Source organism: Macaca mulatta, chromosome 6 (assembly GCF_049350105.2).
Source record: "Macaca mulatta isolate MMU2019108-1 chromosome 6, T2T-MMU8v2.0, whole genome shotgun sequence".
Taxonomy (NCBI): Eukaryota; Metazoa; Chordata; class Mammalia; order Primates; family Cercopithecidae; genus Macaca; species Macaca mulatta.
Genome location: NC_133411.1, coordinates 100091528 through 100104629, shown reverse-complemented (window position 1 = coordinate 100104629; position 13102 = coordinate 100091528). Strand labels below are relative to the sequence as shown.

Here is a 13102-nt window from a genome sequence, read left to right as displayed (position 1 = left end):
GTATACACCTACCACTTTAGTTAGGCATCACGCAATGAAAAAGAAAACAATGAGTCTGGCACTTAATTTGACTTTTAACAAAGTAAAAATGAGGAAAACCAAAACACAGATTACTCATCATAAATGCCTGAAATGTGATTACTTTTTAAGCAAGAGAAATAAAGTCTCATGGGTATATAGTTTCCTTGCTCTGTGAAAGTTAATATATTAGCGTGCGAGCTTGTCTTAGACTTTTAACCAACTCACTACCTTATCACAAGCTACTAACATCTTATGCAGACCAGTTTCTTGGAAAACTGTAGAACTAGTATCAGTTGAAGATTTTCATTTTTTCTCTTAATAGTCCAGTTGAAATTGTTATATTATTGAATTATTTGGCACAGTTGGTGGTAAATGTTCAATACCACTGGGGGAAAGCATCTCTTGAGAGTGAATAAATAGCATCCAGATCTTAAAGATATGGTACCGAAAGAACTCACAGAAGACTTAATGATTTAGCTGATCTTAACCCTGAACTATAGATGAGGTTCTAAATAGACATTATGACAAAGGCTTTGATTGTGGATTATGGAAACTAAAGAGGCTCAATATAATTATTGAATTGTTTTAAGAAATGGAATGGACTGCATTGTAAACTGGCGAGCTTTCCATCTTTTCAAGCAGTCAAATGAAGTCATAATAACCACTTTTCAAGAATTTGATAAAGGGAATTTTTACATTGGATAGATTAGAATAAAGCATCTTTAATATCTACTTCAATTCTAGGGTTCTATGTTTCTAAAATTAAAGGATATAAGGAAACAGAATTGAAGATTAAGCGATAGCTGTTGACTGCAGTCCAGTAATTAGATGGGTTTTGCAAAGAATTCATAAACGGGTATTCTGACAGGATTTGAAAAGGAAACGGCATGATGGCCTGACTAGATAAGGGAAAACAGCAAAATTGATGCACATCTCTTTTGGTGCTAAAGATTGGAAGAGGAGGAACCTACTCTGAAGTGCTCAGGAAAGTAAGCATAAGGAAAATGAGAAAAGAAGCTCAACGAATTTTCGGAGTGCTGAAATAGAAACCAAAGGATTTTCTATCTGTGTTACTTAAAGGAAGCAAACCAAACAGGTAGGAAAATCGAGATGCTAAAATTTTAGGTTTTGGAGATAGATAGTAGATGGATATTTGGAAATGTTCAGTTTGACTTAAGCAATTTCTACAAGGAAATAATGTGATCACAGCAGCTTGTAAGCAAGAGAGCCTCGCACACATGTTTTAACAGGCAGATAAGAAAGGGAGAATCAGATAATCATCACCTTGAGATGTGGTGAAAAAGTGCATGGAAGATATAATAGTAAAAATAGAAGGAATATGCTGACTGGGAGTGGTAGAAATGTTATCTGTGGCAATTTAATTGATTGTTCTCCCCAGTTCTGTTTTGAGGAGCATAATAATTGCAGAGGACTAAAAAAACACATGGTAAGTGCAAAAAGATGAGAATCACTAACCTATATGTGGCTTTGGGCCAGTTGAACTTCTCTGGATCTGTAATCTTTTAAATATTACATGGTTAGGTAGATGGTTTCTATACTTTGCAGCTCTAAGATTCTTTTCTAATGCCTTAATGCAGGCAGAATTAAATAAGCACTCTATAGCCTAGGAGCTCAAACAGATAAATGTTTCAGCTTGTAACAGCTGGTTTATTTTGGCCTACAGACCACAGCCATGGTAGAAAACTCAGGATAATTTTATGAAGGTTTTGACATTTTAAGGAATATAAAAGTTATGGAGAAATCTCCTGTGTGGGCAGGCAAGAAGTGAGGATACCCAGTGATGCTGCAAAAATGAAGGAGTGCTAGAAAAAGTTAAGATGAGCCCCACCCATTGAGTTTAAAGAAATGATAGGATGTCTACAGAAGACATCCAGGAGAGAACTGTCAGTGTTGCCTAAAGAATGGAAATCAGGCGTCTGCATCAGAAGTGAATCAGTAGGTTTGATTTATTGGCAGTAAAGTGATAAGGAAATCTCATAGATAGATGGTTTCCAGTGAAATAGGAAGAGATACTACCAAAGAACCTTTAGAGAGATGAGAAAAAAGCTAGGAAACAATAAATAAATAAAGGTAGAAAAATAATTTAAATCACCATTTAGCCAAAAATCAGTAATTAAGAAACCACTCCTTAGAAGTAAAATGGACAGACGTTGTTGTTGTTGTTGTTGTTGTTGTTGTTGTTGTTGTTGTTGTCATCGTCATCGTCGGGACAATTAGGTATTTTTCAGAAGTGTTAAGTCTTTCATTCCCTGGGAATAAATTATATATTAGGGCCTTACAAGTAACTGGGGATTATATATGATTGTTAATGTAGTTGCAGACATTACAGAGTCAACTTTAACATACATTAAATTATGATTTGTATGCCTTGATATATTTTTTTCTCCAAGTTCTGTTATTCTGAGTTTTGTATATAAAAAACTTCCTATCACTATTCTGAGCCATACTCTTTTTTGTTGTTGTTTTTGAGACGGAGTCTTACTGTTGCCCAGGCTGGAATGCAGTGACGCAATCTCGGCTCACTGCAAGCTCTGCCTCCCGGGTTCACGCCTGTAATCCCAGCACCTGGGAGGCCGAGGTGGGTGGATCACAAGGTCAGGAGTTCGAGACTAGCCTGACCAACATGGTGAAACCCCATCTCTACTAAAAATACAAAACTTAGCCGAGCATGGTGACGTGCACCTGTAATCCCAGCTACTCAGGAGGCTGAGGCAGGAGAATTGCTTGAACCCCACAGGTGGAGGTTGAAGTTAGCCGAGATCATGCCATTGCACTCCAGCCTGTGCCACAGCCTGTGTGACAGCCTGAGACTCAGTCTCAAAAAAAAAAAAAAAAAAAAAAAAGAATATGAATTATACAGAAATGATCATTTATAGCAACATTAATATCAGGAATTTATGCCTATTCTTTTTTAAATGGTGCCTTAATCTATGAGTGAAATTCGTCTTATAAATACGACACATTAATAGAAAGTTAGGAACAAATACACTTCTCTGAGTATGTTTTATATCACAGTGTATACCTTCCATACTCATCAGTGACATACTTTTTTCAGCTGTCATTAATCCATTTACCTCTGGTTATTGGAATGAAGAGAAATTACCAAAGAATTTTTCACAAGTGTAAATAAATTCCTCTGTGTATGTGTATTGTTGCACTTTTCTCTTTTCTATGTATATGGCCCTTCTCATTTTCTATGTATAAGGCCCTTTTAAAGATTCCAAAGCCAATTCTTCCTTTACTTAAAAAAAAAAAAAAAAAAAGAGGAAGAAGCAACTGTGGCAACAGTTCTGAATAGTTTGGCTGAACTCCAACTTTCTGGTTGTTTTGCCACACTTAGTTCCACATCGCTGAGTTGAGAAGGCAGAAGTGACACCGCTCTGTGCTGACCTATTGGTCATGACCACTCCTACCTCATTCTCAGCATTTTCATCCTAATCTACTTCCACACATAATGTACTTCTGCAGCAGTAAACGACGATGTAAAATCTAGAATCAATTAACCAATGCAGTAGCTCGGGATCCACTGGGATTTTTTTCTTTGTGTTATAATTTAAAGCATTTGCTCAGTAGATACCATCTCATCATATATTTCCCATGTGAAAAGAGAAATTAGAAAAAAAGTCTCCAAAATCTAAATTAAATATGTATAACAAAGTATTATCATAAAGAGTATACATTTCTTTGATCTAAAGAATATACAGTACTTCAGCCTTCATCAAGAAAAAAAATATGCCTCTGAATGGCTGATTATACTGTGCACATTGAATCAGAATGTCAGAATCTTCTAAATAAATTGTTATTATGAAATAAGGCAGAACTTCAACTCTGAATTTATATAATTCATTCCATTGTAGATTTTTTTCAATTGAAGAATACATTTCTCAGCCATAAATTGTACTGAGTATGAACGGCAGAGTCATTTGAGCTTTATTGAAAATATAGGAGAATATCATGTTTCCTGTCCTTTTGTTAAACTTGGCATATTGATTTTTTTTTTTTTTTTTTTTTTTTTTGCACAGCTTATAGTACAGAAATGTGATATACAGCTATGGCAAGACAAACTAACCACATGTGAATTTGTTAAGTACTGCTGGATTAGCAGAAATTGTCTGACTGTGCAAATAGCAAGATTTGACTTTTCCAGGAACTCTTTATGACTTAATCAATTAAAATAACAAGTTTTGATTTTATTGCTCAGAATAAATCATTAGTAAAACTCATTTTCTCTTGATCACTCATTTGTAGGATGTTTACATTCATTTTGCTTCTGTATTTCAAGCAAAGTAATAAATATGTAGAATTGAATCAAAAGTTCAAAGTCAAATATAGGAAGATAAAGATGTAATAAATGTTATCTCTTAACAGTAGTTTATAAATTTTGCTGAGAAGAATATTCTAGATTTTTATTTAAATTTGCCATTGCTATTCTTTCTCATTCTCTTTGGTGTTCATGATTTTGTTTTCCTTAGACTCAAAGGTAACAAGATTTATACTTGGCTAATACATCTTTCTGCATTTAAATATAGAACCTTGTAGAGGGTTTCTGAAGTAGGACTAGTTTGCTCTTCTCTTCAACGTATTAAACCTCCTTCTTAAATACATCTATTATATAGTTTACCTTGCCCAGCTTCAAAGAGTAGAGATGGAGAAAGGATGAGCTATCACTCAGCAGAGACGGTTCCCATGGTTTCTTAGAAATGCTAATGTGTTACCTATCATGTTTATAAAGTTCTCTGAAGCAGATAAGCCATTGTGTGGTTTTCTGCAAAACAAAAATGACAGTCTGTCTAGAGCTAGAAAGTGTCCATAATATTAGGTACACGTGATAATGTTGTCACCTGCCTTTTGTGAAATGCTTTCTTTAAAAAAATCTGTGTCTCTAAATGTAAATTTCTTTTCTAACAAGCATTTTTTTTTTCAAAATTTTTTCTACATGTTCTCTTTTCTTTTAAAGAAGTGGACATCTTAGGAAATTGCATGCCAAATTTATTAGGAACAAGTCTTTCAAAATTATCTGGTAAAAGCATAAAGCATGAGTTGTTTCCCTAATAAAAAAAAAAGTCGGGGGGGAAGGATCACTGCAAAGAAGAAAGTGCCACTGGTTTGTGTTAGGTGACACTGTGCCCTGCTTGTCTAATTTGATTACACAGAGCCCCTGAAGCCTCAGGCAAAGCTGATTTTAGCTATAATCAGCTTCTTAACCTTTTGAGAACTAACGTAAACACTACCTACCAGTGGTTAATTATGGTGCTCTGCTACATGCTACAAAGTGCAAAGGTAAAAGTGTAGAACTACAGTAACACATGTTATGACAAAAAATTTAACAAGATGACTTAAGGGGACTGCATCAGAATGCAGTTGTGTATTTGTAATAAATTTTAAAAATTAATAAAGAGACTTAAAGGTGCTTTAAAAATATTTAGCTATAGTTTTTGCTTAAGTTCTATCCGTAAGTGCTACTCACTACTTTTTCCCGTTTGCTGTCCTCACATTTGTACTTTTCTCTGAAATCCTCTTTTGATTATATATACATTTTAGAAATACAAGTATATTTATAGATTTCTTTCACAAAATTTATTGTAATGTACATATAAGTAGAGTAAAATCCTCTTGTTTCACTTTTATAGATAATAAAAGTTAATTAAGGGAGGAATGAATTTCTTCATAATTAAATGGAATATTGTGGTTATACAGGCAAGAACCTAAATTTTTTATTTAAAACAGGAATTCTTGATGCAGGAATCTGATGTGCCATATGGGAAATTAATATGTAAGATGATTTTACTGTCTATAGTTGGTGTAACTCTGGTGTGGTGATATGACTAATGGGGTAAAGAACCATAAAGATTGAATAATGTACTTACCAAGACTAGATCTTCAAAGTCATATTTATTGGGAAAACTCCAATAGGAATATTCTCCTGAGTAAGAGTTGCAGGTGACCAGGAGACTATATGGAGCCATAAGCCACAGCCCTTATTGGTGGGTCTCAGTACCAGCAATTTTACCTGAAATTTCATGCCTCGTAAAAATTCTGAAGGGTAGAATCTTAATGCTGTCCAGTGACACACATTAGAAACAGTCACCCTGTGTAGAATTAACTTAAAATGAGGGGAAGGAGAAGGTTCAAACTAAAAATCGTCTATAATTTTTTTAATCTAAGGTCACTTTCTAATAAGTAATGTGAATATGTGATTATGCAGTGTAGTTCATCTGTGCTTACTGTGAGCTTAAAACTTGCATGTAAAGAAATGGATTTGTAGAGGAGAGCCTTTCCGAGTTTTTGAAGTGTTGGGAAGCACGAGCTTGCACCTGGCAGCACCACCAGCCCATTTGGCCAGACTTGGTCATGTGGCAAATAAAGCTGACCCTGTTAATAAATAACTTAAACTAATTAACATAAATGCCACCTAAAAGGAGTTCAGATGCATATAGTAGCCACATATAATACTATGGGATAAATGAAGCCAGATATCAAATAACTGGACATCTTTAGCCCCTTGCAGAAATGTTTTAACGAATTGTATTTATGTTTTGTAATCAGCTTGTTAAAAGAAAATTATGTGAAACTGCATGTTACAGATGTTACAGATATCTTTTAGACAAAGTGCTTTTTATTTTGTGGCACATATTACAAAAAATATATTTTTCTAGCATCCTGGAATAGTTGCAGGGAACTGCAAAAGGCTGGAGGCCACAGGCACAGGGCTTTAGCTGCCCTAGTCCTGTTGCCACTGAGGGCTGAGGATCACTATCTCCGCACCGCTGTAAACCATTCAGGGCTCACCATGGGGAGAGGGCTGCTATTTTAAAGGAAGTAGTTCCCTATATTTCATGAGGTCCTCTCTTAGGAGAACCCACAGGAGAAATCTTCCTTAGAATTCAATGCTTCACCAGTTGTTTCTTTTTATCTTATGACAATGAAAATTTTATAGTATGTTTTTCCAGTGAGAGTGTAGATATATCTTCAATATACTGATTCCCTTTCTTTGGGGCATATACCTAGCAGTGGGATTGCTAGATCATATGGTAGCTCTATTTTTAGTTTTTTGGAAACCTCCACAGTGGTTGTACTATTTTACATTCCCACCAACAATGTACAAGGGTTTCCCTTTCTCCACATCCTTACCAAAATTCATTATTGTCTGTCTTTTGGATATGAACTATTTTAACTGGAGTAAGATATCTCAGTGTAGTTTTAGTTTGCATTTCTCTGATGATTAGTGATGTTGAACATTTTTTCATGTACCTGTTGGCCATCTGTATGTCTTCTTTTGTGAAATGTCTACTCAGATCTTTTGCACATTTTTAAATTGGATATTAGATTTTTTTTTCCTTTTGAGTTGTTTGAGCTCCTTATATGTTCTGTTTATTAATCTCTTGTCAGATGGGCAGTTTGCAGATATTTTCTCCCATTCTGGGCATCGTCACTTTGTTGATTGTTTTCTTATCTGTGCAGTATCTTTTAAACTTGATCTGATACCATTTCTCCATTTTTGCTTTGATTGCCTGAATTTTTGAGTTACTGCTCAAGAAATCTTTTCCTAGTTAAATGTCCCAGAGAGTTTCCCCAATGTTTTCTTTTTGTAGGCTCATAGTTTTGGGTCTTAGATTTAAATCTTTAATCCATTTTGATTTGATTTTTGTATATGGTGACAGATAAGGGTCTAGTTTCATTCTTCTGCATGTGGACTTCGTTTTCCCAGCACCATTTATTGAGGAGACTGTCCTTTTCCCAGTGTATGTTCTTGGCACCTTTGTTGAAAATGAGTTCAATGTAGATGTATGGGTTTATTTCTGGGTTCTCTACCCTGTTCCATTGGTCTATGTGTCTGTTTTTATGCCAGTACCATGTTGTTTTGGTTACTATAGCTCTGTAGTATAATTTGAAGTCAGGTAATGTGATTCCTTCAGTTTGGTTTTTTTGCTCTGGATGGCTTTGGCTATTCCGTGTCTTTTGTGGTTCAATATAAATTTTAGGATTATTTCCTCTATTTCTTGAGTGGAATTCTTTTCTTAATTTCAATTTTGAATTGTTTGTTGCTAGTTTGAGAATTAAAATTGATTTTTACATATTGATTCTGTATTTGTGACCTAGCTAAAACTTGTTTATTCATTCTAGATTTATTTTAATATAATATTTAGGATTTTCTACATACAGGACCATGCCAACTATGATTTAAAAACCATGTATGTCTTCCTTCCTAATATATATGCCCTTAAGTTCTTTTCTTGCCTTACTGTACTGGCTGCAACCTCATGTACAACATTGAACAGGAGTAATGAGAGCAACTGTAGATTCTGATTCATTTGCCTTGAGGATCTTTGTTGTTGCTTCTGGTCTTTCGTTTTCTTCTGTTTTTAGAAACTTGACTTAATCTGCAGACTCTGTCCCCTCTTCAAAATGTAGATGTTGATAGTTTGGTGGGTTGTTTTTGTTTGTTTGTTTGTTTGTTTGTTTTCAATTTTAATTTTATGTTAGGCCAGCTCCTAGATAATGACTTCTTTGCCTACATAGCTTAATGGTCAGAGTTTTTGTTCAATCACCCCAAGCTAGTAAGGCTCTGTGGGTGGATCTGTGTTTGAGTTACAGAGTGTAGTCAAAGTTGCCAAGTCTGCCTTAGCTTTCCTTCTCTACCGGGCTATCCTGGGACTTCTGTCCCAGCGCTCATCCTCTCCGTTAGTTAGGAATGTGCGGGAGTTCATCTAGTCTCTCAGCCACTCACTCATTTCCAGGATCTCCCTGTTGAATTTCTAGCTAGTCTACTGGTCTACCACTTGCCCCAAGCAAGACCACAACCTCAGACTAGCAAGGCCGGGGTTTTTGTGGTTGGTTTTCCACCGAATTTGCTTTACTTGAGGATAGTATGATTGGGCATGGGTTTCTCTCCTTCTACTGTAAATCAAGTCAGCCCCTTCTAGCAGGGAAGCTTCAGGTTTTCACAGCCAGTCATGCTCTGGAAGCACTGCTCTGCTACCAAGCTACTCGCCACAGATTGCCACTGACCTTACCTGTAACACAGCAGATTTCCTTGAATAAACATTTCTCAGTTAGTTTTTTTGCTTTTGGTTGATTTCTGGAGTGCTGAAATGGTTGTACTTGACAATTTTGCCACCTTTTTAGTTGTTCAGGGGAAGAGGATTTGCCAACTTCTTCACTTGCCATCTTCGGAAGTCCTGTCTGGGTTCATTTTTGTACATCCCCAAACCCTTTATGGAACAAGATGAAACAGCAAACAAATAAGATAAAATAGAAAAGTAACTGAGAGTAAAGGAAACATAAAAATAGGAAAATAAATTTTTTATGGAGTAACAATAATTTTTAACTCTGACAGATGTTCCCAGTGTGTGTAGGAATAGAAGTTCTCTTCATATTACAATAGAGTTTTACCTCATCAGAAATTTTTTTTAAAAAATTCAAATTACCCTTGGCAACTTGTCATTGAGATGTGAAATTGGGCGGGGGGAGATATGTATGTGACCCCCCCAAAAAAATAGAACCAGTTGGATCAAAATGCTACCCTAGGATCCTTTTTGTTTCATTTTATTTTGTTTTCTCCCAAAGGTCAGATCCCAAAATTTGTACAACTTTAGGCTGTAGGAATGCTTTCAAAAATGTGCAGTGGTAAAACTGCCAGATTGAAGGTTTCTTAAGTGCTACTGTCCAAAATCACCAGGCATGCTTGAAACTAGTAATTCTTGTCAGAATATACACTCTCAGTGTGTGACTTTTATCTGCAGGTGGCAGAGCATATGTTTTAGCACCAAAAAGTGTAAGGTGGCAGAGGGAGGATATTTAATGTGTTGTAACCTATTTTTATTTTTATTTTTTTTTCTTATAGCTGCTTAGTTCAGGTCAAAAGCAGACTAACTAAAATGTTTGCAGATCTTAAGGGCTATATTTAAATTAAGGGAAAAAATATTCCAAATAAAGTTGTGTCATTTGTTTTTATTTAACATATGAATCAAAGTTATTGAACCGGTATTTTCCCATAAAAGAAAAATACATTGGTACCTCATGTAACTGAACTGTAGGGAGTGGGCTCGTCTCTTTAAATACATTTTCTGGTTAAATTCTAGTTACCCTTTAAATACTACAGTCACCTTTATTTTTATTCCGTATTATAACAATCAATTTTTCTAATTTAGGAAATAGCTATGTGTGTGTGGCTAGCAATTACATATGATTAGCAAATATCACTTAGTATTTTCTGACTGATGTAGCTCTTACTACATGATTCAGTCATCATTTTGCGCACTAATCATAATCAGACTTTAGCAGAAGGGCAGGAGTTGGAAATTCAAACCTCAACTGATTGGTGACATGGAGGAATGCAAGCCCAGTGTTGTCAGATTTCCCGGTTTTCCCAAAGAAGTCAAAAGTCTGAATATTTATTTCATATTTCTATAATTGTAACTGTTGCAACTAACTAAAAAGTTTTAAACTATTAAAGAGGTCAAATAAAATGGCAGCCATTTGTACCAGGCCCATAGGCTACCAGTTTGCCTGTTCTGATGACACCCTCTGGCTGATCTCTTATTGTGTAACTCTTGCTCATTAAAGAATGTATAATATGCTCCTGAAGTGGTTGTCTTTACTGTGTTACCGTAGAGTTCTGAGGTAATGTGTTTTATTGGAAAATGCACTGAACTAGACATCCAACAACCTTGATTCTGAAGCTAAAAATATTTCTTAAGCCTTTCCTGTATTAACTAGGCCCTGGTATAAGCACTTGTATGTATTAACTCATTTAATTATAGCTTTAGTTTTGCTTCTTAAAAGTTTTATACTGTGAAGTCAATCATTTAACTTCTATGGGTCTGTTTCATCACTTGAAAAATTATAGGATTGGAAATACATATATATGTGTGTGTGTATACATATATGAGGTTAGATTCAATGGAATAAAAATAGTCAACTAGACTATGGTTTTAATTTCTATGAATTTATAGCATCTTATTTTATGTTAACACAATAAAAGTATATATAATCTGCAATTTATTTTCTTTTTTTTTTCGAGACAGAGTCTTGCCCTGTCACCCAGGCTGGAGTGCAATGGCACAGTCTTGACTCACTGCAACCTCTGCCTCCTGGATTCAAGTGATTCTCCTGCCTCAGCTTCCCAAGTAGCTAGGATTACAGGCACGCACCTCCATGCCCAGCTAATTTTTGTATTCTTAGTAGAGACGGGGTTTCACCATGTTGGCCAGGCTGGTCTCGAACTCCTGACCTCGTGATCCACCCACCTCAGCCTCCCAAAGTGCTGGGATTACAGGCGTGAGCCACCATGCCCAGCCCTCTGCAATTTATTTTCTTTAACCAATATCATACTATGAAGATTTAAATTAAGTTGAGAAAGAATTTTAGTATCTACCAACCATGGGGTAAAAAAATCCTAGACCCTGTCCTGGAGGACCTTATGATGTCATTGAGGCAATGTAGCATGCAGATAAAATGCATTGCTCCTCAGCTTTATTGGGCCATAATTGACAAATAAAAATTGTAAAAATTCAAGGTATACAACATGATGATTGACATGTATATACCTTGTAAAATGATTACCACAATCAGTCCATATTAATTCCATTACATAGTTACCATTTGTGTGTGTGGTAGAGTGGGGGTGGGTGGTAGGAACACTTACCATCTACTTTCTTAGCAAACTTCAAATATATAATACAGTATTTTACTACATTCACCATGGTGTACATTAGATCCCCAGAACTAATAAATCTTATACCTGAAACTTTATATCCTTTAAATTTAAATTTCAAATTAGAGCAGAAAATAGGTACCCAGATGAGACAGGGTTACATGCAAGTGCTTTAACTATTCCAAGGCTAACGGAATAAATGTGTATATATATATGTATGGTGTGTTTATGGAAGACAGGACTTGGAAAAAAGAAGATGAATTGGAAGGTGCAGAGCGGGGGTCCCCAACCCAGAGGCCATGGACCAGTACTGGTCCCTGGCCTGTTAGGAACTAGGTCACACAGCAGGAGGTGAGCAGTGAGCAGTGAGCCAGCATTACCGCCTGAGCTCCGCCTCCCGTCAGATCAGCAGAGGCATTAGATTCTCATAGGAGCCAAATCCTGCTGTGAACTCCACATGCGAAGGATCTAGGTTGAGCTTCTTGTGAGAATCTAACGCATGATGATCTGAGGTGGAACAGTTTCATCCTGAAACCATCCCCCACTCCCCGTGTGTGGAAAAATTGTCTTCCACAAAACCGGTCCCTGGTGCCAAAAAGGTTGGGGACTGCTGATGTAGGGGACCCTTCAAAGTGAAACAATAACTCAAAGTCAGACATGAGACTGTTATCATAGCAAAGAAATAGAAAACATGTCGCCTTCCTAGAGCTTATAGTATAGTGAGGAATTTTACAGAAAAGTCAAGATAATTATAGTGCCTTTTAAAAACTTTTATGAAGGTGGATGACTATAATTTTAAAAATGTATCCCAATATGACTCTTGTGACTTTGGCATTAAATTCAAATTCATGAGGTGCAGTTGTTAAATTATTTTTGTTTGTAGCTCTCAAATGATTCAGAGGAAAAAAAAATACATGTACAGGGAATGAAAGAGATGAAACGAATGTGGCAAAATGTTAACAATTATTGAATCTATAGGAAAGGCATATGGGCATTCATAGCACTACTGAAATTCTTATCCATTTAAACATTTTTACAATAAAAATTGAGAAAAAGAGTAAATGGGTAGAGAAGAGATTAAAGTAAAAGTCTTCCAAATAATTAAAAGATCAACAAAGAAATTTAGAAAATACTGGCCGAGTGTGGTGGCTCATGCCTGTAATCCCAGCACTTTGGGAGGCCAAGGCGGGTGGATCACCTGAGGTCAGGAGTACAAGACCAGCCTGGCCAACATAGCAAAACCCCTTCTCTACTAAAAATACAAAAATTAGCCAGGCGTGGAGGCAGGCATCTGTAATTCCAGCTATTTGGGAGGCTGAGGCAGGAGAATTTCTCGAACCCAGGAGGCAGAGGTTGCAGTGAGCCAAAATCACACCACTGCACTCCAGCCTGGGTGACAGAGTG

General features: G+C 36.1%; 1 protein-coding gene across 23 annotated transcripts in view; it reads left to right on the top strand.

Moving 5' to 3' along the window:
- The window catches only part of ARB2A (ARB2 cotranscriptional regulator A), a 479952-nt gene that overhangs the window by 369375 nt on the left and 97475 nt on the right, over positions 1–13102 (top strand). The window contains exon 11 of one of the 23 annotated variants that reach the window (XM_078003831.1): positions 11070–11786. The exons of the other annotated variants lie outside the window; for them this stretch is intronic. Coding sequence (XP_077859957.1) covers positions 11070–11149 — 80 coding nt within the window. The 3' untranslated portion in view covers positions 11150–11786. Of the gene's footprint in view, positions 1–11069; positions 11787–13102 lie in introns of those variants that run through there. 23 annotated transcript variants of the gene reach the window in all.